General features: G+C 46.6%; 1 protein-coding gene across 1 annotated transcript in view; it reads right to left on the minus strand.

The window, feature by feature from the left end:
- Window positions 1-539: 539 nt before the first annotated feature.
- Window positions 540-27,480, minus strand: part of LOC142571224 (uncharacterized) — a 108,373-nt gene continuing 81,432 nt past the window's right edge. The window contains exons 9-10 of the mRNA XM_075679492.1: window positions 24,902-25,018; window positions 540-996 (exon numbers count right to left, since the gene is read on the minus strand). Of these exons, the coding sequence (XP_075535607.1) occupies window positions 841-996; window positions 24,902-25,018 (273 nt within the window). The 3' untranslated portion in view covers window positions 540-840. The remainder of the gene's footprint in view (window positions 997-24,901; window positions 25,019-27,480) is intronic.

The following is a 27,480-nucleotide window of genomic DNA, read 5'->3' on the forward strand; positions in this document are numbered from 1 at the left end:
CTGTGAGATAAACCTTATGTCATTTATGTTTTGCAGTTTTACGCGTCTTTATGGCGTATGACGGCATTATTCACATTTATACTAGTAAAGGTACACCCTACTTTGCATAGAAAAGCGACCTTGGGTTGGCTCCCTCCACCGAAAAAAACACCCTGGGTACGTGCCTGACTCGAAATAAACACTGTTGTAAGTCAGCGCCTGCCTGCACGACGTATTTCTGTGTCCTCGTCCTTTCATGCGCTATAAGTCTCATAACGTCCTACCAACACGCCCAAAACACTGCGTTAGGGAGAAGTGTAGTGCAGCACAAGATGGGCTGTGCGGCGACGATGTGTACGATATGGCGCCGGCGTAGCGGGCGTCGTCTGTCTGGAAACAAAGCACGCTACTCACAGCGTTGTCTTCCTAATATAAACCGTGTACCTATATAATCATAATAGAAAATATTAACACACGAAATGAAACGCGTACAGAGCTGCGCTCAAATTTCGCGTTAAGGAGTATCGTAATCGTCGGTGAATTTTCTGCAGTTCTAATTTGCGCACCGCCATTTATGCGTCATGATGCGAAGTGGTGAACTACTTCGCTTCTGTGAGAACGAAGATCTGCACGTTGTACATATTACGCATCGTGCTTCAATTCGCGTTCTCCAAAACTATAAGGGCTTCACTTGCATGAACAAGCATCGAGAATGTTTTCTGGGTGGCTTCCAGTTTTCTTTTTTTTTTCATATCACAGCCGCGTATACTGATATCGGGTCACATGTTTATGTGGGATCAAAATCTATTATAAAAATCATCGTCATAGATGGCGGCGAACGCAAACACCAAAATGTTGCCGTCAGGGTGGGTGCCTGAATGCCACTGCGTGCAGCAGCTCGAGCAAGGGGGCGCCGACTTTGGCGCCCTGGGCATCGCAGTATCCGTCCAGGTCATCCATTTCCACGTCGTAGGCAGCTACGCATAGTTCTGGGAACTCGCCCAGTGCTCGAGACATCTGCACGCGCAACACGAATTTTTCTGTCAGTCATGAAGAACTGGCGTATTAAAGGCAGCTGTATACGCTTCAGCCACATAATTATTCGTCTCTTCATTAAAAATCACGTCCCGATTTCCCCGTGCTGAACTTAAGGCCTAGATTTGTCGCTGCGTTGCTACATATATCTACAACCTCTTGCATTGTCAGCTAGTAGCACTATGTCGACCGTGTACATCACTTCGGGGACCTTCTGTTGGACCATTTGTCCACTACGCATGTAAGATAAAGCTAAATCTAATTTACTGTTTTCAAGTCCTATTTCTTCGCCCTTAACATAAAGCGTGGACAACAATGGAGACAGGAAACCCTTGCTTGAGCTCTTGGTTAATTTCCACCACTTCATTACATTTTCGGCCTTCCCATACAAAACGAACCTTTCTGTGCAAATCCCCCTGCACCTCTCTTGCTGACCATGGCTGCGGCTACTGCTGATGCTGATGCTGCTGATGAGTGGGTCTTGCAGCGGCACGATGAGCACTTGGTCCAAACTTGTCTGCATTGTCTTTCAGATTGCCGCTTGCACCAAATCCAGATGTCTTCAGGAATGTGCTACCTCTGCGCATGATCCCTTTGGCCCATCCTTCGAAACGTTACTCGGGACCGCCATATCGGAGGATGTGATACAACCATCGCATCATCGTTGGATTGAAGCACGGGACCTGCGTGGCTTGACCTTTGGCGAGCCCTTCTGCGCATGGAGTACTACCACAGCGTCACCTGGTCGTTTACACTGCGCTATAAAGCCGAGGACGGACGCTGTGCTCTTCAGTGGGTCTTGCAGCGGCACGATGAGCACTTCGTTCATACTTGTCCGCACTGTCTTTCAGGTATGCCCGAAGTACAATTTTCCTTGTTGTAGAAGCGATGATCGATGTGTAGTGCTGCTGCATGGCCCACTGATGAGAGCGTTTTATGTTTTTTTCTGTCCACAGAATCTTGTTGATGTTATCTGGTGACGTCGAGACCAATCCTGGTCCCGATAAGTTACAAGGAACGCTATTGCAATTGCTCGCAGGGCAGGAAAAAATTCGTTCCGAAATATCTTCTTGTGCAGCCAAGTTTGCTTCCATTGAAGAAGGGCTAAATAAGCTTGAGATGTCAGTACTGCCAGTCGCGAAAGTGATTCCGCGAGTTCAAGAACTTGAAAAGACTGTCGGTCATCTTACAAACGTCGTATTGAAGCTGGAAAGTCAGTCTGACGATCTTGAAAACAGGTCCCGCAGAAATAACCTTGTTGTCTATGGATTACCTGAACCCCATTCTGAGCCCTCCGGGCAACTACTTGATGCGTTCACAAACTTGATATCTGATAAACTTTGTGTCCAGTGTGCAGACATTGAACGTTGGCACAGGCTTGGGGTGCGTAGAGGTGATAAGCCACGTCCTGCTATATTAAAATTTTGGACTACAGGTCAAAGATTGCAATATTAAAGAATGCCCGAAAGCCTAAAAGTACAGATATACATATAAATGAGGACTTCTCTGAACGGGTTCGAAAGATACGCAAAGCTCTTTGGAGACTTTCTGTAAATCAAAGGAAAAATGCATCTACCGTACGTCTGCAATATGATTCCTTACAATGTACGACGAATGTACGATAGACAATGTACGCTATCTGCTGAATGAATCAGGTGATTCAATGATTAAGACCAAAAAGCAAACCTCTGCAGTACATGAAACTTGACTGCATTCCGATGCTAATTTCTCGCTGGTAAACGTTAATGCCCGCAGTCTTCTTAACAAAATTCAATACTTTCATCACCTCGTTGCATTTTATCATCCTTCTGTGATTTGCGTGACTGAAACGTGGCTTGGTGAACACATCTTAGATTCTGAAATTTTACCACCAGGTTACAGCGTCCTCAGGAAAGATAGAAGTGACCGGCGCGGTGGCGGTGTGGCACTCTTTGTAAACCAAGACATTGAGTTTACAGCATTGCCTGACGTTCCTAACTGCGAATCAATATGGTGCAAAATAAGGCTTTGTGGATTCACTTTGGCTGTAGGAGCTGTTTATCGACCCCCTGACACGGATCTCAGTGTCTTTTCCGATCTTACCGATTATATAAGCAAACATAAACTTAACTGTTGTAAAAAGTTACTTGCTGGTGATTTTAACACCCCTGGCATAGATTGGCCAACGCTATCTGCTAGTGGCCGTCACAAAGCCATTTGTGATTACTTGATTAACATGTCTATTTCTTTCGATCTGACGCAAATTGTGAATTCCGCAACCCGAGAAAGCTCAATTTTAGATCTTGTTTTCATAAATGAGCAACTTAAACAAAATGGTTACGATTGTACTATCGTTGAAGGCCTCTCGGACCATAAGGGGGTCATTGTTTATTTGAATTTAGCAACTATGCCTGAGCGCCCTTCAGATCAGACAGTATTGAACTTTGAACTGGCTGACGACAACTCCATAACTGAGTTACTCGCATGCTCTTTTGATGAGTTTTCGAGTTGCGTGAACCATTCCTCTATTAACGTGTTAGTGAACCGTTTTTGCTCAATTGTATATCAATGTATAACTGATTACATTCCAACCAAATGTATAAAGCGCAATCCCAAGCACCCTTGGTACACACGTGAAATTATACACCTAATTCGTCGCATCAGGCGTCTGCGCAAACAACCCTATGCAAACAATCCAATGAAAGCTTCAGTATTGACCACACTTAAAAACAACTTAAAATCTGCTATGTCAAATGTGAAAAGTTTCTATTTTAATAGCACCTTGTCATACTTTATTAAAAACAAACCATCAAAGTTCTGCGAACCATCAGTCCACCAAGTCAGAGCTCTCCTTCATTCATAATTGCTAATCAACCATGCTCAGGTAATCTTAGCATTACTTAAGCCTTTAATAATTACTTTAAATCAGTGTTCACCTGTTATGATGGACGCACCCCCACGTTTTGCACTACTCTTTAGTCATCACCTTTTCCTAGTATGGTAATCACTTCAGCTGGTGTACATAATCTTATACTCAATATCGACACTATGAAAAGTACTGGGCCAGATAATATATCAGATATGTTTTTACGGCGGTATTCTGAATGGAGCTCTCGGTACCTAATTTTTTCGAAATCTGTAGAATCATCCACTGTTCCAATACTCTGGAAATGTGCTAAGGTTGTTCCCATTCACAAAGATGGTAATAAGCAGGAAATATCTAACTACAGACCTATTTTTTTTAATATCAACATCTTGCAAACTATTGGAACACATTATTCATAAATATATCATTGAGTACTTATCTGAACATATTGTTCTTTCGCATGCTCAACATGGCTTCCGTTCCGGATTCTCCACGATAACATAACTTCTGGAATTCTCCCATGATATTGCATCCACACTTAACCTTAGAGGACAACTTGATGCCATTTTTATTGATTACAGTAAAGCTTTTCACACAGTGTGCCATAAAAAGCTTCTGATTAAACTCAGGGCAATAATTCATGATTATAAATTACTAGGTTGGATACAGGACTACCTAAGCACAAGAACCCAGTTTGTTGCATTTAACATGTTCACTCATCTCGTCTCAATGTTACATCCGGTGTACCACAGGGTCCACAGGGTCTCGGGTCATTTGCTGTTTGTAGTCTATGTAAATGATGTCGTTGAAGTAACCGCGGGCACTTCTGTCAAAATAAGACTATATGCTGATGACTGCGTCCTTTATTCTACTATAAGTAGTAATCATGATCAGTTGGAGCTGAATGAAGTCTTCACCCGTTTTTGCGAATGGAGCAGAACATGGCAAATGTCACTTAATTTAAAGAAAACCGTATCAATCACTTTTTCGAATAAAAAACAACCATTACAATTTACATATTTTAATGAAGCGCACAAGCTTGCAAGCGTCCACACGTTCAAATACATTGGTGTTACTTTCTCCCCTGATCTAATATGGCATGCTCACATTAACTGTATAACCAACAAGGCGTTGAGAAAACTGGGTTTTCTTAAAAGAAACTTACGAGATGCAACTAAAGAATGTAAATTAACTGCATACAGATCACTAATAAGGCCTCTACTTGAATACGCGTCGGCAGTGTGGTCGCCACATCATTCCAATGACATAGACATGCTTGAGTCTATTCAGATAAAGGCCATAAGGTTTATATATAATCGTTATGACCGCCATTTCTCACCGACATCACATATGCGAGTAAGCTACTACTAAAGCCACTGGCCCATAGACGTACTTGTGACCGTGTTGTTCTGCTAGATAAAATTGTTCATGGGAAAACTTATGCCAATGCACCTATTGTTTTCACTAACCCTTCTTCTCGGCCCACCAAAAGAAGTCATCATCTTGTAATAAGATGATTTATTACGAGGCACTAGGCACAGTCTAGTAGCACTGGCAGGAGATGAACGCTGAACATGCGCACAGCCGACACAAGAGCGCCTTCTTCGTCTTGCTCTTCACCACAATTGCCCCCGGGAGAGAAGAGGAGCCATCCTGGCGACTTACGGCGTAGGTAGGATGAGGGGGTCATAGTACGGCTTAAGTCGGTTGACATGAACCGTGTCACGCCCGCGATGCCTATGGTCGGGTGAAGGTGTCACAGGTTCGACAACATAGGTGACAGCGGAGGTACGGTCTATGACGCGGTAGGGGCCATCATAGCATGCAAGGAGTTTGGTCGAAAGGCCAGGGCTGTGAGGCGGGACCCACAACCAAACAAGGGAACCAGTCGGGAAAACTGGTGTAAGCGCGTCACTGTCACGCCGCAGCTTTTGACGACCTTGAGCAGCGGTCGTAAGGGTTCGCGCGAGCTGCCTACAGTCCTCGGCGTATTTGGCGGCTTCAGACACAGGCGTGCATTCGGAAGCATCGGGTCGGTATGGGAGCATTGTGTCCATAGTACACGAGGGCTCTCGTCCATACAGCCTACTCATCTACTAGGCACAGTCTAGTAGCACTGGCAGTAGATGAACGCTGAACATGCGCACAGCCGACACAAGAGCGCCTTCTTCGTCTTGCTCTTCACCACAATCTTAACATTGTTTCTTTGAATGCAACGATTGATTGTTTTAAGTTTTCTTTCTTCCGCATACAATTGTGATTTGTAATGGCCTTGAGGGGTCCTTGCGCGAGTTACCAAGTGATGTATTTGCCCACATATTACCTAATCATGTTCATTAATGAACTAGCTATTCCTGATATTTTTTTTCTATTGTTTGTTTTCGTTTTGCCACTCAAATGTATTCTTCAATTGATTGACATACGTATGCACTCACTCCTGCAATATCTTGCTACGCAAGATGGCACTATATGTAAATAAATAAATAAAATAAAATATGGTGTTTTGTGGTGCAAAGAGCAAGCATGCCCAAGAGCGGCAGGCTATTGCTAAATGAGTTAATGTAGCGATGAATTACGAGAGTTACACATGACGTGGCCGTAACGAGGCCTTGGAAAGCAGTCGCTTTAAAGTGCGTAAAATGTATATGCAGCAAGACAGTGGCAACGATTAATGAAGTATAAGAGCACAAAAGAAACATAGTGGAAGGATGACATGATCTATTAAAGTATGTCAGAGAAGCACTACTATCCTAACAATTTAAGGTTACGGTGAATTTTTATCTAAATGCGAAAAACATATCAAGAATAAGCATAAGCAAAAAAAGAAAAGATTTTTGCCGAAACTTTTTTGGCAGTAGGAGGAAAACCCCAGGCAATAAAACAGGAAGTGGGCTTCGCCCCAAGACACTAAAGGCTTCGTTTCCAATTCCTAGAGACAGCACTCATGATATTTGCACCATAAGTATACATTTCCTTTGCCTTACATCACATGCGTGACACCACTGCTCTGGATATCTTGCATCGGCGTGCCTCCTCTGACCTTGCTTTCAAGAGAGAGTGAGTCGAGTGCGAATCTTCTTCCTCGTGCAGTGTTCCTGCTCTAAAAACAAAAATACAGCTTGCTGCCTGTCGTTCATCGTTGGCGTAAGACATTTACCCAGGAACTTCGTACTCAATACTGACGCTCCTCAAGAAAAAAAATTTTCTGACATGTTGCCTGTAGGCAACACTCGCCAATACTAGGTTAAAGGGAAGCTGGAGAGTCTGTCGAATTCAATAAGACGCTCATATACGGATGCGGGAACCTTAAAAACCATGTAGGTAAAATTCGGAGTTTTTTTTTCAATTTGGAGCGACGTAATCGTCGGTTAAAATTGCGCTGTAGCTCCGCCTCCCGTCGAATGCCGCGCGCTGCTGCTGACGCTGACGATGCGAGCGGAGACCGCAAACCGCGGTGTTGTGACGTCAACACTAATGTTCCGTTCCTTTTTTCGTCCCGATATGTGATCCTAATTCCAAAGCCGGGCAAACCGCCTAAACTAGAAAATCTAAGACCCATTTCTCTAACCTCATGCATGGGGTTATTGATGGAGCGTGTAGTCCAGACCAGACTGACGCACTTTATGGAGCAGAACGACCTGTGGCCGCACGAGATCATCGGCTTCCGACCGGGCTTGTGCACGCAGGACGTGATGCTCCGACTAAAACATGACATAATCGACTCACGTTCTAGAGACGCCAAGGTAATCCTCGGCCTGGACTTGACAAAGGCTTTTGATAATGTTAAACACGAAGCGATACTCCACGGTCCCCAAGAAATCGGTGTAGGCGCGCGAACATTCGACTATGTTAAGGACTTTTTGTCAGACAGAACTGCCTGCTTGAAGTTCCAAGATATTGAATCTCCTACACTGAAATTAGGAAGCAGGGGCACGCCGCAGGGCTCGGTTCTTTCCCCGTTCCTCTTCAACGTGGCGATGAGGGGCCTCCCCGAAGCTCTGAGAAACATACAGGGGCTAAATTTCAGTATTTATGCGGATGACATCACCCTCTGGGCCAACCAAGGGAGCGATGCGAGCATCGAGGAGCGCCTGCAGGCGGCGGCGGACACTGTCGTGGACTATGCGGCCAGTAGGGGTCTCTCAGGCTCTCCGCAAAAATCGGAGTTATTCGTCTACAACCCAAAGTCGCTCCGGTGCAAGCGTAGCTGGGACTTTGACATTAAAGTAGAGGGGAAACCAGTCCCAAGGGTAAACCAAATCAGAATCTTAGGACTTTTCATACAGGAAAACGGATATAATGATGGGACAATCAAAAATCTAGAGGGATTTGCTACACAAGCACTTGGCATATTTAGAAGCGTCGCGCTGAAAGGCGAGGCCTGAGGGAAAGAAGCTTGCTTAAGCTAACCCAAGGATACGTAATAAGCCGCGTCTGCTATGCCACGCTTTTCTTAAACATCAGGTCGGAGGAGAGGAGGAAACTCGACTCGCTCATTCGACGGTGCATAAAAAGGGCCTTAGGCTTACCAATTACCACCTCCACGGGGAAGCTCCTCTCTATGGGAGTGCACAATACCTGGGACGAAATAGCGGAGGCTGTCAGAATTTCGCAGCTCGAAAGATTAAGCCGAACGACCACGCGCAGAGCTATCCTCGAAATGGTAGGCCTGTAAACAGATAGGGGACTGCGAGGCAAGACAAACATCCCGCTGGACTGCCGAGAAAATATAATCATTCCCCCCCTCCCTCGTAACATGCATCCCATATTCAACACGGAGAGGAGGGAAAAGAGAGCAGAAGCACTAATCAAACGCTTTGATTCAATGGACAGCAAGTCGGTTGCGTACGTGGACGCGGCAAGTGGCAAGTCGGGTGCGGCGGTTGCCTCGGTGCTCGACGGCCGAGGTGCCCCCGTATCGGCCGCCACCATTAGAAGCCGCAATTTGGAAACGGCTGAACAAGTTGCGATAGCGCTCGCTTGCGTGGGAACGGAAGCAAATTTCATAATTAGCGATAGCAAAACGGCCATCTGGAATTTTGGAAAGGGTAGGATCTCGTCGGAAGCGGCAAGGGTTCTGGCCAGTAGATGGCTGAACAGAAAAATTAACCTAATATGGACCCCTGCACACACGTCCGTTCCTGGCAACGAGGCGGCCCACGAGTTAGCCCGAGCTTTCTACTTCCGGGTGGCTGTGGAACCGCCCGACTGCCGGAACATGGACGAGCGTCTGCAAAATTATACGGAGATTGTCGAAAATTATCGGCTACGCAGGAGACCGGTGCCACCACCGGATAAAAGTCTAAACAACAGAGAGGCAGTCGCATGGCGGCGCCTGCAAGCTGGGAACTTTGTAAACCCGGTCTGGGCATACCATGTTATGCATGATAGAGAAAACGATGAGTGCAAACACTGTGGGGCGAGAGGGACCCTCGATCACATAATCTGGGAATGCGCTAGCTCACCAGGCGCTAAAGCAAACATAAATTGTAGAGAGGCCTGGGAAGCCCTGCTGCGGAGCGAGGATCCTACTCCACAGCAACACGGCATCCGCCTGGCGGAAGAAGCCGCGAAGAGTCAAGGCCTCTTTGCTTGCTTCTAATCGCGGAGGTTCCGGCCCCCGTCCCCAAGGACTGTGGGCCGGGGACGGGGAGTAGGGGCCTCCTTACCCGGCGGTACAATAATGTTGCTATCATCATCATCATCATCGTCATCATCATCATCATCCGTTCCTTCGCAGCCTCCGTGACCGTGCCTGACCGCGCTTATTTCTGCGTGCGTGCCATCGTAATCTGCTTCGATCGACCCTGCATTCCTTTGTTGGTGCGTCTGCATGTATGTAGAGTAGTAGTCAAAGTGCGCAGCATCAACTGAAGTGGTGGGCCGATCATGCCGGCTTTCTGTGCAGCCTACGGTTGCACGAACACCAGCGGCCGCGACGATGTTGTCTTCCATTACTTCCCACAAGACAAGAAGCTTTTAACGAAGTGGAAGGCTGCTGTGAAGCGAAAGAATTTCAAACCCTCAAGAACAACAGTGCTGTGCTCCAACCACTTCCGTGACGAAGATTATCACCAGAATTTATCATTAAAACGTGCGTTGGGTTTGCCAGTCAAGTCGGCTCGTCTAAGGCCCGGCGCAGTGCCGTCAGTGTTCGCGTACACAAGGAGCTCGTCCCCGCTGTCAAGGCTAGTTTTCGCGAAAAGATGGAACCTTGAGGTGAGAACCCGACGTATACGGCCAGCCCTGCAATTCGGCCTGCGCAGTTGCTGTATATGGCCACAGAATGAGAGAGGACTACTTGCCACTAGCAGGTTTTCTAAACGCAGCGCGAAAAGATCGGAGCAACGAAAACAAAGACGGCAAGAGTGCGGACTGTCTTATGATAACTGGTGTTGGAAGGCCTTATGAATACACGAACTCGCCCAAACCTGGATTTTGATTTACTGCGAGCTCCTTCGTGTTAGCACGCTGAAAGGAAGGTGCATGTTTATCTCCCGCCCTTGACGCAGGTTTCGTCGCAAAGCGCCGCGAATTTTCTATTTGCACGTGTGTTGTAAAACAGCCTGCATGCAGCTACCATAACGCAGTGCAAATGTAGAGTTTGCATGTGCTGGAAAGCCGGCGCACGCCAGGACGCTACGTTCCCCCCTTCTCTCGCGCACAGCGAGAAACCGACCGTCTCACGTAGCCGACGGAATCCGCCGCCATTACGACTTCGGTTACGCGTGCGGATGGCGCACAGATGAAGGTCACTACACGTACTGCATGAACCGGGAAGCTTTTCACGCGTTTAAACCGTCTTTGTAGATTGCCGACAGCTTTGGACAGCGCACAAATGCCGACGATCGCATCCCCGCTTACGTTCCACGAGGAGGCATGCAGGAACACAACACTACAGTTGTTTGACCGGAAACGAGCTCACTAGATCGGCGAAAGATCGGCGAGATCACTAGATCGCTTTGCAAAAAACATACTCACCAAAGAGCAGTTCCAACACGAGGAGATCCCAAGACTTCGCTTTCGTTCGCGTCGAAAGCACTGCTCGCACCAGCATCGTTTGCTTCTTCGAGAGGCCGCCTCTTCGCAATCGGCTCGTACATGTAGGGTGTAACGCCGAACTCCTCAGAAAAACGCAGCCTCTCTAAGTTTTCCATTACCGTCTCAGAAAAACAGCACCAAACTACCTGGCACCGCGCTTCATGTGTAGCGGCAGCGGTCGGTTCGGACGATGATGATGATGATGATGATAGCAACTTTATTGTACCGCCGGATAAGGAGGCCCCTACTCCCCGTCCCCGGCACACAGGCCTTGGGGACGGGGGCCGGAACCTCCGCGATTAGAAGCAAGCAAAGAGGTCTTGACTCTTCGCGGCTTCTTCCGCCAGGCGGATGGCGTGTTGCTGTGGAGTAGGGTCCTCGCTCCGCAGCAGGGCTTCCCAGGCCTCTCTACAATTTATGTTTGCTTTAGCCCCTGGTGAGCTAGCGCATTCCCAGATTATGTGATCGAGGGTCCCTCTCGCCCCACAGTGTTTGCACTCATCGGTTTCTCTATCATGCATAACATGGTATGCCCAGACCGGGTTTACGAAGTTCCCAGCTTGCAGGCGCCGCCATGCGACTGCCTCTCTATTGTTTAGACTTTTATCCGGTGGTGGCACCAGTCTCCTGCGTAGCCGATAATTTTCGACAATCTCCGTATAATTTTGCAGACGCTCGTCCATGTTCCGGCAGTCGGGCGGTTCCACAGCCACCCGGAAGTAGAGAGCTCGGGCTAACTCGTGGGCCGCCTCGTTGCCAGGAACGGACGTGTGTGCAGGGGTCCAAATTAGGCTAATTTTTCTGTTCAGCCGTCTACTGGCCAGAACCCTTGCCGCTTCCGGCGAGATCCTGCCCCTTTCCAAAATTCCAGATGGCCGTTTTGCTATCGCTAATTATGAAATTTGCTTCCGTTCCCACGCAAGCAAGCGCTATCGCAACTTGTTCAGCCGTTTCCAAATTGCGGCTTCTAATGGTGGCGGCCGATACGGGGGCACCTCGGCCGTCGAGCACCGAGGCAACCGCCGCACCCGACTTGCCACTTGCCGCGTCCACGTACGCAACCGACTTGCTGTCCATTGAATCAAAGCGTTTGATTAGTGCTTCTGCTCTCTTTTCCCTCCTCTCCGTGTTGAATATGGGATGCATGTTACGAGGAAGGGGGGGAATGATTATATTTTCTCGGCAGTCCAGCGGGATGTTTGTCTTGCCTCGTAGTCCCCTATCTCTTTGCAGGCCTACCATTTCGAGGATAGCTCTGCCCGTGGTCGTTCGGCTTAATCTTTCAAGCTGCGAAATTCTGACAGCCTCCGCTATTTCGTCCCAGGTATTGTGCACCCCCATAGAGAGGAGCTTTTCTGTGGACGAACACTAGTGTTGACGTCACGAGGCGCCCGACCAATCACAGGCGGAAACGAGACGCGCGAGCTGGGCGTGTCCGCTGCTGCACTTTTCGTTGAAATAAAATATATTTGCGCTTTCTTTCGCTCAATTTCGATACGATATTCAAATTCGGAGGGTTGAAAACCATTATGTACAGATGTTCACCCATTTTTTCTGGAAAACCTTTCAGCTTAACAGAACCCTTGAAACACAAGGGGCTGGAGGCATGTGCAGTACAATATATCATCGCAGCAAAATCCTCGGTCGAGAGGATGTGCACCGAATTTCTTGAACTAATAACACGCAATACAACATCATAAAAAAATCAAAGAACAACTTTCGGGTAACAAAATGGTTCCGCACCAAGAAACATTACTGGATGGAGGGGAATATGTTCAGGGTATACTAGAGGAAAGTATTTCTTTCAGCTTCTGGACACGGAGAACGTGTCTTCAGGAGAACGTCGCGGACGGTCAGCCTCTCTCCACATCTACCGCAGGTTGGTGGTTGATTACAAGCCTTCAGAAAATTTAGTAGCATTTGTGGGACCTATCGTGAGTCGCCAGAATAGGAGATATTTTGCCATATTTTCGTTGCAGAGGGCAGAAATCTCACTGCGGCTAAATCACGTGAAGCTTATTGTTCCCTTCAGGGTCCCACAAGCGTTTCCAGTGGCTTCACAGTTGCTGTCGTAGGAAAGACATCAGATCTGTGGCAGGGGCAGCAACGGTAAGAATAACATCTTGTGATGCTATTGATTTGGCGATTTCATCGGCAAGCATATTACCATTGATTCCTCTATGCCCGGAAACCCAGCATATTGTCACGTGTATACCTTATGAATAAACGCACAAGAGTGAGTAAAGCTTAATGAAATCAAGATTTTTGTGCTTTTGTAACATTATTACCGTTTTTCTAACACTCAACGAGTCTGGGAATATTACTGCCTTTTCTAGTTTTAATTACTTTATGCGTTTCACCGCACACAATACTGCATAGGCTTCTACAGTAAAGATATTTGTTTGGGCGTTCAGATTCACAGAAAGAAGGACCAACAGCCGCATAAGATACGCCAACATGTGACTTCGATGCGTCTTTTTAGAATTCAGAGCAAGAGTACTTCGATTGAAATTCAAGCAAATACATTCGGATTTTGAGCTCTGGAACGTACTTCGTAAGGTCTACGTTCCGTCTACATGACGGCACCGTAAACAAAGCATACATCCTCATTTTTGTAGTGCCTACGGCTAACGCAAGCTCGTTATTGAACTAATTGAATTTGTCAAAATAAAATCCGTCAATCAATTTGTAAAGTATGACTTACGCACAACCAACAGACATGATAACATCGGATTGTAGTTCGAATGTACGAGAAAGCATAATATTGTTACGCAGAAGTTCGAACACAAAACTCCTTTTTCAGCTGCTATTTTTTTGGGTGAGCCAACAAAAATTCCGACTAACTAGAGGCTAACAGCTTGGCTATAAAGTGAAAATAAGCTCACGTAGCCCTTTCTGGACGCCATCACACGAGTGCTTTTTTGTTTTTGTTCTTTTTGCGAAGTGGTCGATAAAATCGTGCCACTCTTTAGGTCTTGGCTGCGCCGTCACGGTAAGTGTTGCTTTCACGGCCTCTTGCAAGGCGCTAGATGCGCGCTCTTGCGGACGTCTAGCGTCACATTCTTCCCTTTGGTTTCAACCGAGAGAGTGACGCCAAAGGCAACAGACGTGCGAAGTGCTTTCTCAGCGTAGCAGGGCCATTAAAACTTCTTTCTGGGCGAGTTGGTGCATACTTGACATGAAAACTGTTTACAGCGCAAACACATGCAACCACAAAGTATAAGGGACAGGACAAGCGCTGACTGTCAACTAACTTTTATTAACGGAAGACGGGTGCCTTATATAAGGGGAAAGGCAGAAGTGAAGGGGGAAGGGGGTGATAAAATCGGGGAAAATGACGATGGGCATCGATGAACGAACGTGCCAGCAGTCAACGCATTCAGACGCGAAGAAACAAGAAAACGAAAAAGTAGACAAACACTAACAAAAGGCGAGGGATACTAAGATACAATGAAATCAGTAAGCAGCCGCTTCCAAAAAATGAAGCTCTGCCGCAAAAAGCGATACAGAAGGGGTGCTTACGCACTTGCTGCCATATTTGTGTATGTAGAAGGCTTCCAAACTGACGCGCGCCGTCGCGTCGGCACTTTTGCCGAGAATCTTCGTCTCTCCCAAACGAGCCTCGCATCCTGTGCATCCAATTACATGCGCGACCAAATGTGCGTACTTGTCCTTTAAGTTGCTTAATTTTCGGGCATGTTCCCCCAAGCGTTCATTAATGCAGCGGCCGGTTTGGCCGACATAAGCCTTTCCACGCTTCAAGGGAATGGCGTAGACCACTCCTGTGGCACACTTGATGAACGGCTTCTCATGTTTTAGCTGGCAATCTCTTTTTTTAGAGTTGCAAATGCGTGGGCATAACTGTGCCAGCTTGTTGGGTGCCGAAAAAACAACGGAAACACCATGCCTGTTGGCTACCTTCTTAAGACTGTGCGAAGTCTTGTGCAGGTACGGCACAACCAAAGGCTTGTCGGTCTTCCGACGGTCATCTTTTACTCGTGTTCCCAGTTTTGGCTTCTGAAAGAGGGTCTCAGCCACCGCAATCAAAACCGAATGGCGGAACCCCGCCGCCACAAGTCGGCTGGCCTGATCCTCAAAACTTGTCTGCATCAGGTGCGGGGCACGATTTCTGAAGAGACGATTCCAAACAGTGCGACGCTATAGCTCTTTTTACAGTTTTGGAATGCGCTGAATCATATGGCAGCAAGTCCTTTTTTGCGCGAGGGAAGTAGCCCCAGCAAACGTGCTCTTCATCAAAGGTTAGTCTCAGGTCTAAGAACTGTAAGGCGTTTGCGTCAGGTAGTTCGTGGGTAAAATTTAGCCCAAGTGCATGCTTGTCAAATGCGTTTAAAACTTCACCTACTGTAGAGAGGTAAGTGAAGGCCGTCTGCTTTTTTAAAAGCACTAAAAAGTGATCTACGTATCTAAAAACCTTTAAAACGAACCCCCCCAAAAAAGACCTATCTAAAAATCTATCTACCTTTGCTAAAAAAATATCGCAAGGAATCGGAGCCACGCAGGACCCAATGCAGATACCGTTGCGCTGCAAAAAAGGCAGGTTGTCATAAACAATAAAAGTTGATTTCAGGTAAAACTGCAATAACGATATAAAATTATCTACTGACAAGCCTGTTGAATTCCGGAATGACACTTCGCCGTTTGCTTCTACGCATTCTCTAACAGCCAACAAAAGCTGATCTTGAGGCACAGAATAAAACAAGTCTTGTACATCTACGGAAAAGCCAAAGCCAATGTTGTCTGTGCTTCAAGAAACAGCGTGACATCCGTAGATTTCTTTGTTAAGAACGGATCATCCAAAGCAAGCGTTTTGAGATGCTTTTGCAGAAACAGACTAACGTTTATTTGCCACGAACCTTCTTCACTAACGATAGTCGGGAATGGAATATCTGGTTTGTGGGTCATGGCTGTAAAAATTCGTTTAGGCTAATACCTCTGCTATTAGCAATATCCCTCTCAAGTTTGTCAAGATTTAATTCTTGCAGAAGTTAATAAACTTGGTCTTGACCCTAACGGCACTCTTCTTAATGGGCTCAAAATTCTTATTGATTGCCACTTGCGCTTTTTCATTGAACATTCCCTTTGGTAGAACAACAAACCCTGTCTCTTTGTCTGCTTGAACAAGCATAAGGTTCTTTCTTTTAAACAAAGAAACCACACCATTTAACACATTTCTATGATTCTGCGCGTCAAGAACGTTTGGTGAGCACTTTCGCAGACAGTCTACACCCTCAAGAAGGCAGCGGTCCCGGTCCTCTTCATTTCTCGCTTTCATGGCCAATTTCCTGTTCGTTGCAATCAGCTCATGGGCTGAGACACGAGGCTCCAAACCATATTTTGGGCCCTTCTGCAGGAGACGTGTTACATTCTCAGGCAGGGAAACATTTCCAAGGACGGTTACACTTCTTTTACTCCCTTGTGTAGTGTCCCTGATGCCTAGACAAGACAGCAACAGGTTCAGAAGGCACCTCCAATGGTACTCCGTGAGTTGAGCAGCTGTTTTCATCAGTGACGCTAGCTTTCTTGCGGCGAGCCATCCGGGGTGGTCAACGTAGCAAAGCAATCGAAGCCAATCTTGAAACAGACGAACTTGCCGCCACAGTTCTGACCGCATTAATCTGCACAGTCTTTTAACGTGTCCCCACGACGGTTTTACAGGGCCAAAGAGAGCACTTACTTCATCTGGGACGAGGCCCTTGCGGATACAGAAGGCGTAGCGTCTTGCCCGGCATGTAGCGTTCACGATGTGGGTCAGTAAAAGGCCAGTGATGCAAGAAGAGGGAAGAACACAGAAGGAAGGGCCCACTGAACAAGAAAGGTACTTCATTAAAACTTCTTTCTGGGCGAGTTGGTGCATACTTGACATGAAAACTGTTTACAGCGCAAACACATGCAACCACAAAGTATAAGGGACAGGACACAAGCGCTGACTGTCAACGAACTTTTATTAACAGAAGACGGGTGCCTTATATAAGGGGAAAGGCAGAAGTGAAGGGGGAAGGGAGTGATACAATCGGGGAAAATGACGATGCGCATCTATGAACGAACGTGCCAGCAGTCAACGCATTCAGACGCGAAGAAACAAGAAAACGAAAAAAGTAGACAAACAATAACAAAAGGCGAGGGATACTAAGATACAATGAAATCAGTAAGCAGCCGCTTCCAAAAAATGAAGCTCTGCCGCAAAAAGCGATACAGAAGGGGTGCTTACGCACTTGCTGCCATATTTGTGTATGTAGAAGGCTTCCAAACTGACGCGCGCCGTCGCGTCGGCACTTTTGCCAAGAATCTTCGTCTCTCCCAAACGAGCCTCGCATCCTGTGCATCCAATTACATGCGCGACCAAATGTGCGTACTTGTCCTTTAAGTTGCTTAAATTTCGGGCAAGTCCCCCCAAGCGTTCATTAATGCAGCGGCCGGTTTGGCCGACATATTTCCACACTTCAAGGGAATGGCGTAGACCACTCCTGTGGCACACTTGATGAACGGCTTCTCATGTTTTAGCTGGCAACCTCTTTTTTTAGAGTTGCAGATGCGTGGGCATAACTGTGCCAGCTTGTTGTGGTGCCGAAAAAACAACGGAAACACCATGCCTGTTGGCTACCTTCTTAAGACTGTGCGATGTCTTGTGCAGGTACGGCACAACCAAAGGCTTGTCGGTCTTCCGACGGTCATCTTTTACTCGTGTTCCCAGTTTTAGCTTCTGAAAGAGGGTCTCAGCCACCGCAATCAAAACCGAATGGGGGAACCCCGCCGCCACAAGTCGGCTGGCCTGACTCTCAAAACTTGTCTGCATCAGGTGCGGGCACGATTTCTGAAGAGACGATTCCAAACAGTGTGACGCTATAGCTCTTTTTACAGTTTTGGAATGCGCTGAATTCTAACTTCTGCAGGGAATTAAATCTTGACAAACTTGCGAGGGATATTGCTAATAGCAGAGGTAGTAGCCTAAACGCATTTTTTACAGCCAAGACCCACAAACCAGATATTCCATTCCAGACTATCGTTATTGAAGAAGGTTCGTGGCAAATAAACGTTAGTCGGTTTCTGCAAAAGCATCTCAAAACGCTTGCTTTGGATGATCCGTTCTTAACAAAGAAATCTACGGATGTCGCGCTGTTTCTTGAGAGCACAGACAACATTGGCTTTGGCTTTTCCGTAGATGTACAAGACTTGTTTTATTCTGTGCCTCAAGGTCAGATTTTGTTGGCTGTTAGAGAATGCGTAGAAGCAAACGGCGAAGTGTCATTCCGGAATTCAACAGGCTTGTCAGTAGATAATTTTATATCGTTATTGCAGTTTTACCTGAAATCTACTTGTATTGTTTATGACAACCTGCCTTTTTTGCAGCGCAACGGTATCTGCATTGGGTCCTGCGTGGCTCCAATTCTTTGCGATATTTTTCTAGCAAAGGTAGATAGATTTTTTTGATAGGTCTTTTTTTGGGGGGGTTCGTTTTCAAGGTTTTTAGATACGTAGATGACTTTTTAGTGCTTTTAAAGAAGCAGACGGCCTTCACTTACCTCTCTACAGTAGGTGAAGTTTTAAACGCATTTGACAAGCATGCACTTGGGCTAAATTTTACCCACGAACTACCTGACGCAAACGCCTTACAGTTTTTAGACCTGAGACTAACCTTTGATGAAGAGCACGTTTGCTGGGGCTACTTCCCTCGCGCAAAAGAGGACTTGCTGCCATATGATTCAGTGCATTCCAAAACTGTAAAAAGAGCTATAGCGTCGCACTGTTTGGAATCGTCTCTTCAGAAATCGTGCCCGCACCTGATGCAGACAAGTTTTGAGAATCAGGCCAGCCGACTTGTGGCGGCCGGGTTCCCCCATTCGGTTTTGATTGCGGTGGCTGAGACCCTCTTTCAGAAGCCAAAACTGGGAACACGAGTAAAAGATGACCGTCGGAAGACCGACAAGCCTTTGGTTGTGCCGTACCTGCACAAGACTTCGCACAGTCTTAAGAAGGTAGCCAACAGGCATGGTGTTTCCGTTGTTTTTTCGGCACCCAACAAGCTGGCACAGTTATGCCCACGCATCTGCAACTCTAAAAAAGAGGTTGCCAGCTAAAACATGAGAAGCCGTTCATCAAGTGTGCCACAGGAGTGGTCTACGCCATTCCCTTGAAGTGTGGAAAGGCTTATGTCGGCCAAACCGGCCGCTGCATTAATGAACGCTTGGGGGAACATGCCCGAAAATTAAGCAACTTAAAGGACAAGTACGCACATTTGGTCGCGCATGTAATTGGATGCACAGGATGCGAGGCTCGTTTGGGAGAGACGAAGATTCTCGGCAAAAGTGCCGACGCGACGGCGCGCGTCAGTTTGGAAGCGTTCTACATACACACATATGGCAGCAAGTGCGTAAGCACCCCTTCTGTATCGCTTTTTGCGGCAGAGCTTCATTTTTTGGAAGCGGCTGCTTACTGATTTCATTGTATCTTAGTATCACTCGCCTTTTGTTAGTGTTTGTCTACTTTTTTCGTTTTCTTGTTTCTTCGCGTCTGAATGCGTTGACTGCTGGCACGTTCGTTCATCGATGCGCATCGTCATTTTCCCCGATTGTATCACTCCCTTCCCCCTTCACTTCTGCCTTTCCCCTTATATAAGGCACCCGTCTTCCGTTAATAAAAGTAAGTTGACAGTCAGCGCTTGTGTCCTGTCCCTTATACTTTGTGGTTGCATGTGTTTGCGCTGTAAACAGTTTTCATGTCAAGTAGCAGGGCCAGCGCACCAAAACGATGTGTTTTCTATGAAGATAGCAATTATGCGGACACTCCAGGCGTATTTCTGCCGTCGGCGTCGCCGTGAGGTTCTGAATAAAGTCCAAGAGCGATAAAATATGAGCTGGGCGCCGTATGCTGCATGCGCGAGTGAAAGCGCGCGAGAGTGGACCGGCGAACACGGCTCAATCTCGTGTGTGAGAGCAAGGAAGGCAGGCCGGAAGCGCGCCCTCACCTGTGGCGCGCGAAGCAGGGGAGTGAGGCGAGGGAAGGGGAGGCTGAAGGGGAGGGAAACGGCGGCTGCTTACAGCGCAGCCGTGCGAAGCGGTATTTTGGAAAGTGATCTGGGACGTGACCAAAGTGCGCGCCCGCGCGAGCCTCATCTTCAAAGCAATCTGAGATGTTCGCAGTGTGTGTGCAGTGCCGGTAGCTTCGTATGCACTGAGCTTTCGAGGTTTCGTTCGCGCTGAAACGAGAGATGCACGAAGGTCAATTCGCCCGTAGCTGCGGTCGCGATTCCTCACTACTGCGTTTTCACAGCGAGCTTCCGCTGTCATCAAGCGAGACGTGTTCATGTTGACCTGCGCGCACGTGACACCGTGCTCGTTAAGTCAGTTATTAAGCGAACCTCTACAAGTTTATACAGCCGATAAAACTGCGATCCTTCCTTCGTATAGCTATCTACCAATTTGCTGTCGCAATAGATGATGCGGCTTTCGGGCAAACTGCCAGTTTCTTAAGTTTATTTTTCACTCATTTCAGTATTTGAAGTATTTCGTTAACCGAGCAATCTATGTGTATTTTTCATTCTCTTCAGTTTCTTGGCCCCTTTGGTTAGATGTAAGCAGGTAACCAATAATTGTATTTCTTTTCTACAAGTATATTTACTTTTGTGCTAGGCCTTGTTAGTACAAGACGATGGTCGCAACTAGGAGGAACCCACGCATGCGTTGTTCTGAGCGCGAGCGTTCCTATGACTTAGAAGTAATGCGGTTTGAGTCAGCGCGCGAAGCCACCAGGGCATTTTTTATCTGTAGTATATGTGTATTAGGGTCGCGACTAGACCATCTAGAGCAGGAGAAGGATACGCTAGCTAGGCCGGTTGGAAAGATAGAAAAGGAACTCAAGGGCGAACATAAGCAGAGGAAGGTGGTAGAGGTAATGAAGCTGAGGGCCGCCATTCCGAAAAGCAATGGTGAACGCTTCGATGTGAGCACGGCGAACGGGGCTGGCAAGGAAGCGAGAGCAGGTAAGGAAGCTCAAACCACCACACTGGAAAGCAGTGGCGCACACGCCAGTGATGGTCACGAATGGGCTACCACTGACATGCCGGCCTTCTAAGACTTCAAGGCGAAGGGTGAGGACGAGACAGAGCGGAGGGGCACCACGGCCCCAGATGCAGCTTTGGCGGCGAGGAGGAGGAAAAGCGTCGAGTTCTTTTTGCTGGTGTTTAAAACATGCGAAAAGCAGAACGGGTGGTAATAGATAGGGTAGGTGCGGGCAAGTGAGTCCAGATAAGCGCGCTTTCCGGGAAACAGATTAAGAAAGCGATAGCGAAAGCCAAGCAACACATGTGGGACACATTGTAGGAGAGGCACCTATTGGTGAAAATGAGCGGAGTGATTGACGTACTGCAAGGACATGGGACACGGATCGCGAAGCAAATAGCCAAAGGGGTTACCGACCTGCGGAATGTTTCAAAGGACGTGCAAACCGCAGCGTACACTGCGCCTGAGGTTGAAAGGCAAGGCTACGCAATTGGAAAGGGCACTGCGTGCAGTAAACAGGAAGCTTTTTACGCTAAGGCAATGACTTTTAGGGCATTGACATTAACCGAGAAGTGCAACGAGCACGCCACGAAGGTGCTTTTGTGCGCGGGATACATTTTAGCGCTAGAGTAGCAACAGCCGTTGGACGTCGATTCGCGGCACGGACATTAGCTTGTTTAGGCGGGCCCCATGCAATCACGAAGAAAGATTAGGTATTGAATGTACCGACACACCAACGAAAGGCAGAACTAGATCACAAGGAGTTAGGAAACAACGCAGAAAGTGGAGAGAAAGTAAAATTTGTTGCATAAACATGCAGGGTGATCACAAGCAGAAAAGAAATGGGTGGAAATGCGAACGCTGCTGAATGACGAAGCAAATAGCCTGTACGCCTTGCCCGAAACGCACCTGCATGATTTGGAGCAGCAACCTGGTATTGACAATTTTTTTATGTGAGGGGCGCCACAGAATGACTGGGTCTAGGAAAGGCGGACGTGTAGGCATGATAATTAGGCAGGGTATCAGGTGGCAAATGGGAAAATAGACTTGTAAGTAGCATCTATGGATTATCGGCACGTGAAAAGGCAAAAGACATATCTTGGAGTAGCCTACCTACGGACAGGTAGTGATAGCGAAGTTAAATATAAAGAAATGCTTAACTGTATTAGAAGCGATATTAATTACTCGAAGAAATTGGGCCAGGTGATATCAGTGGGAGATATGAATGAGCACATGTAGGATTTAAACGGATAGACTGATTACAAGGGTTCTCTACTGCTGGATCTGCGCGATGAACAGAACCTTATAATAGTTAACAGGGAGAATAAGTGTCATGGACAAATAACGTAGCAATGCGGACATAGGCAGTCATGTATCGATTATTCCTTAGTCTCAGAAACGAAGTACGGACGACTAGACCGAATGACAGATGAACATAGAAAAGAGAACCTGGCTAGCGAGCATAAACGTTTGAACATAAATTTTTGGAGCTATATTTACGCAAAACACGAAATAATAGCATCAGAATTTCTAAAAATCAACGAAAACAAATAACAGTGACCGCAAGAAAGGCAGATAAGAAAATGGAGGCGTTTCTTACAACATTCTGGGAACTCTGTATTGGACAGAAAAAATCATATAAGTGGTGGAACAAGGAAATAATGCAAGCTATACATGAGCGTAAGCAGGCGTCTAGGGATCACAGAGAAACCGAAAAGTTGGGATTATACGAAGAAGAGCTGCTCCCTATATGGAACAAATATCTAGAAAAGAAAACGCTTGCCAGTGAGTTTGTTCAAGGGAAAGTTAAATGCACAAGTGAACATGGGTGCATTATATTCGCAAAAGAGACAGGGGCACACCAAAAAGATCCTAGAACCATGTAAGAGCATTCGCAGCTCCAACTAAAAATTTGTAAATGGCTGTAAGGGATGAACACTGTAACATTTTCGAAGGAAACGCTGCGCTGCGTTACATCAGAGACGTTACTAGGGATAACTGCGGCACAACAGAAATCGTGGTTCACACCCAAAGAGACCCAGCAACAACAGAGAGGCGGAGAGATCAACAAAGAGGTCAAACTTTAGCATAGAAACGTGTACTGGAAAAAAGCACAAGAAAATGTCCCTGATAATACGCCAGCAGGACCCGATGAAATACAAATACAGCTAATCGAAAAACCTCGGTCCAAAGACCAAGGCACTACTGACTAATGTCATGGAGCAAGTCAATAAAATAAAAAGAATTCCTGTTGCATGGCATGAAATCAAGATGAACCTCATCTACAAAACCAGAGGTGATAAGGAAAGGATGAGCTCGTACACAGTGGTAAATAAAGGGAGGGTGATCGGCCTGCGCATGACGGTCGTTTGAAGCGGTCGAGGAGGCCGCGACGTGTAAAGCTGCGGTGAGACGAGAGAGAGTCACTGAAGGAGCTGGCCTCATGTGGCGCATGCCTTGCGCAGTCTGGCAACCGCGCGGACTGTCGCATATGCGCCTCCAAGGGCAGGTCCGGCAGCCCGGATAAATGGCGCAGAATACCAGCTTGCCTCTTCCAACCCCTATAACGCACAGGTTGCGTTCAAGGTGCATTGCATTGCCCAACTCCTCGTTCGGGGCATCCTTGAGCGAGAAGGCCCGCGTGAACACTGCCTCGTAAGCTTCGCTGGACATGAAGTCCAACAGGGCACGTTGCATCTGCTGCATTCTTTACCATGAAGGCTCAATCCGGCTCCGCCATGAACAGGAAACTTTAGAGTCTGTTGCAATTCTTCCTCGCATTGGATACAGAGTACGTTCAAAGCTAGAAAGGTAGCTCCGAGTCCCAGTAGTAAAACGCTTCTGAAATCGTCGGTAAGAACTCTCTTCGACATGACGCCACCTCGCGCTGACAAAAAGAAAACCAGAACAAGCACGTATTCTCGCTTTACTTTAACTGCTTGTCCGAGCCTATGAGAAGAAAACGTAACTTACTATAAGCATAGGAAACAGTGACTAAGTTTTCCTGTGAGCAGGCAATCATGCTGTTAAGCTCCCAAGTCTTCTGTTAAGCCGCTATCTTGTTTGGACAAAACGGCAGCCTGGATCGCATTTTTTTTTCACTTCAGTTCTGTCTTCGCGAAACTCTATTTCTTGTCGCCTTCTCAAAATTACAACGCGCCTTAAAATGACACTTGTCTATTTACGCGTCTATGGAGAGCATTGCAACACAGCCATACTCGTCAACCGGGCCTCGAAATTTCATATGTCCAAGCAATGTTCCCGTGTAATTTTGTGAAGAGTCCTCCTGCAACTCGTCGAGGATAGCAAATATATATTTTATCGCACAGTGTTGGCAGGAGTTCCGTATGTAGTATACAAAGTGTTTTTACTTCTTGTCAGATCCTGCAGTTGAACTCAAATAAGTGATCAGGCACAGATATTCGTAATGTCTCAAATCTTTTCAATCCATGTGACGAAGAAATTTTTCATGAATAACAACCTTAAATTATTCTAAGAACGTTGCAATTTTTCTAACGTTACTGTTCCCCAGGAAATACACTAAGATGAAAAGAATTTAAGAAATGGGACACAAATGAAACGCCTTCACTGACACGTCGTAAAAATGGTGGTTTACTAGCAAGCACTTGTGTTAAGTCAAAAAGCGATGTACATACACATGTTGCACTGGTTCATGAAAAATTTACGGCATACTTAGAGTTTACTATACACATGTGCGCGACACATACGTATTCTGAAACCACCACACCTGCACGCGCGCACACACACACACACACACACGCACGCACACACCTGCACGAACTAGAGCCGACTCCTAAATTCTTGCTTTGTCGCATTAATGCTCTCGTAAGTATATCTGACGCTGACTTTCAGCTTTGAGTGCGCGTGAGACTTCATCCACACAACAGTTTCCTCTCTCATGTTGCGCGTGCCCTGCCGGCTGTCCGAGGAACGCGTCAGCAAAACGGCGCCATATTGCGTATACCTTCTGCGCAATGGTGTCTCTGTCGTCGAACGTATAGAACACGTAGTCGGTCTTCACGAACCGGGACACGCTTTCGTTATTCATCTGGGCCTTGTTTTCCCGCAACAAGGCACACACCTGCGAACGAAGTCCAGGAAAAGTTCATGAGGAAGAGGGCAGTGAGAGGGTGGGCTGTGGTAAGGGGTGAGAAGCAATCAGAGTGTATGAGAGCGACAGCGCATAAATTTTGAGATAACCAACATATTACCGGGTCAGAATAAAATTTTCAGTATTAAACTTTTTTTATAATTTTTAAGGCTAAAATTTCATGATAATTTCTTATTTTCGTGAGGTATTACAGCGAAGTTGTTTATGGCTAAGCTGCCGTGAATTTTGCGTAAACAAAAACTATTTACCGCAGCAATGGCTCATGCTCCCTAAGCAAGCAAAAAAAATGTAATGGCGCATCGCTCTCGTAATACAGAGGCGGCTATATATATATATATATATATATATATATATATATATATATATATATATATATATATATATATATATATATATATAGATAGATAGATATATATACATGGCCATTACATTTTTTACATCATTACATCAGGGTTTCACCCAGTTGACATTTCTAAATTCCCGGAGTTTTCGAGGTTTTCCATTAGTGCCTTTGCCAAGTTCCGTGAGTGACACAGACCTTTGTTTTATGTCATGACGGCCTGACACAATGTGGCCCAATGCTGTCGCCCTAGTAAGCATGTTCAAAATAAAGGAATACTTAATCCAGTTTGAATATAAGGAGATATGTCTATTTTATTCAAAAAGAAAACAAAAGGGAGGGGTTAGTAAAATGCACAGCGAATCACATAGCTTTGGAAAAAATGGTGAAGCCCATTGCAAATAGAGTTGCAAACATTTTCAAACACGAATAAAAAGAGAGGCATACAGAAGCAACATATTTTTGAATATGAGATATATCTATCAACTGATAGCAAGTTCATTGGTTTGAGGGCCGAACATTGTCACAAGTGAGATTCTCTTCCAACAGCTGGTGTGTCAACTTCAACTGTCCTGACATACTCTCAGCCCGCGCACAATGCCTCAGTGTTGCGTTTCACTGCTTGAAAGAGTTTATTTTGGCTTGGATGAAGGACACCTGCATCTCGGCGTCAGCCAACACTGTTTTCTGAGCTCAAGCGCATTGAAAGAAGCGGCGGCACACTTCCCTTCCAACTAATTCCTCAAACCGTCGGTCCTTCCTGTTCTCGTCATCCTTCCCTCGCGCGTTCGCCCCACGGACCATATACAGTCGACGTCCGATTTGACTCCCTAGGGGCGGCGAAAACACCCGCAAAATGGGACAGTTCGAAAAAAGGAATGCATTTCTTTTAGGGCTCTTAAGGGCCTGACGCCCAATAAATAAAGGCGTCAGGCAGGGAGATACGATCTCTCCAGTGTGTTTACGAACTCACAGCGTGTTTACAGGAGGTATTCAGAGACCTGGATTGGGAAGAATTGGGGATAAAAGTTAATGGAGAATACCTTAGTAACTTGCGATTCGCTGATTACATTGCCTTGCTTAGTAACTCAGGGGACCAATTGCAATGCATGCTCACTGACCTGGAGAGGCAAAGCAGAAGAGTGGGTCTAAAAATTCATCTGCAGAAAACTAAAGTAATGTTTAACAGTCTCGGAAGAGAACAGCAATATAGAATAGATAGCGAAGCACTGGAAGTGGTAAGGGAATACATCTACTTAGGGCAGGTAGTGACGGCGGATCCGGATCACAAGACGGAAATAATCAGAAGAATAAGAATGGGCTGGGGTGCGTTTGGCAGGCATTCTCAGATCATGAACAGCAGGTTGCCATTATCCCTCAAGATAAAAGTGTATAATAGCTGTGTCTTACCAGTACTCACCTACGGGGCAGATACCTGGAGGCTTACGAAAAGGGTTCAATTAAATTGAGGACGACGCAACGAGCTATGGAAAGAACAATGATGGCTGTAACGTAAAGGGATAAGAAAAGAGCAGATTGGGTGAGGGAACAAACGCGAGTTAATGACATCTTAGTTGAAATCAAGAAAATGAAATGGGGGGGCATGGGCAGGACACGTAATGAGGAGGGAAGATAACTGATGGTCATTAAGGGTTGCGGACTGGATTCCAAGGGAAGGGAAGCGTAGCAGGGGGCGGCAGAAAGTTAGGTGGGCGGATGAGATTAAGAAGTTTGCAGGGACGACATGGCCCCAGTTTGTACATGACCGGGGTAGTTGGAGAAGTATGGGAGAGGCCTTTGCCCTGCAGTGGGCTTAACCAGGCTGACGATGATGATAAAGGGCTCAAATTGCCACAGGCACATCCAAAAAAGCTCCAGCAGCCTGCCAGTACTCTTATAGGCATATCAATCTTCGTACTGGGACAGGAGATGGTGGGCGCATGCGTGTAAATTAAGGAATACATGTTCACTGCGCCAAGGGGTTATCAAGGTCCAAGTACTCAGCATTGGTTCAACCCTCAGGATCCCCTCTTCCCGGGACATGGTTAAGCCGCGCACGGTTAGACGGGGGAGGATTCAACCCTCTTGTGCC

Source organism: Dermacentor variabilis, chromosome 2 (genome assembly GCF_050947875.1).
Source record: "Dermacentor variabilis isolate Ectoservices chromosome 2, ASM5094787v1, whole genome shotgun sequence".
Taxonomy (NCBI): Eukaryota; Metazoa; Arthropoda; class Arachnida; order Ixodida; family Ixodidae; genus Dermacentor; species Dermacentor variabilis.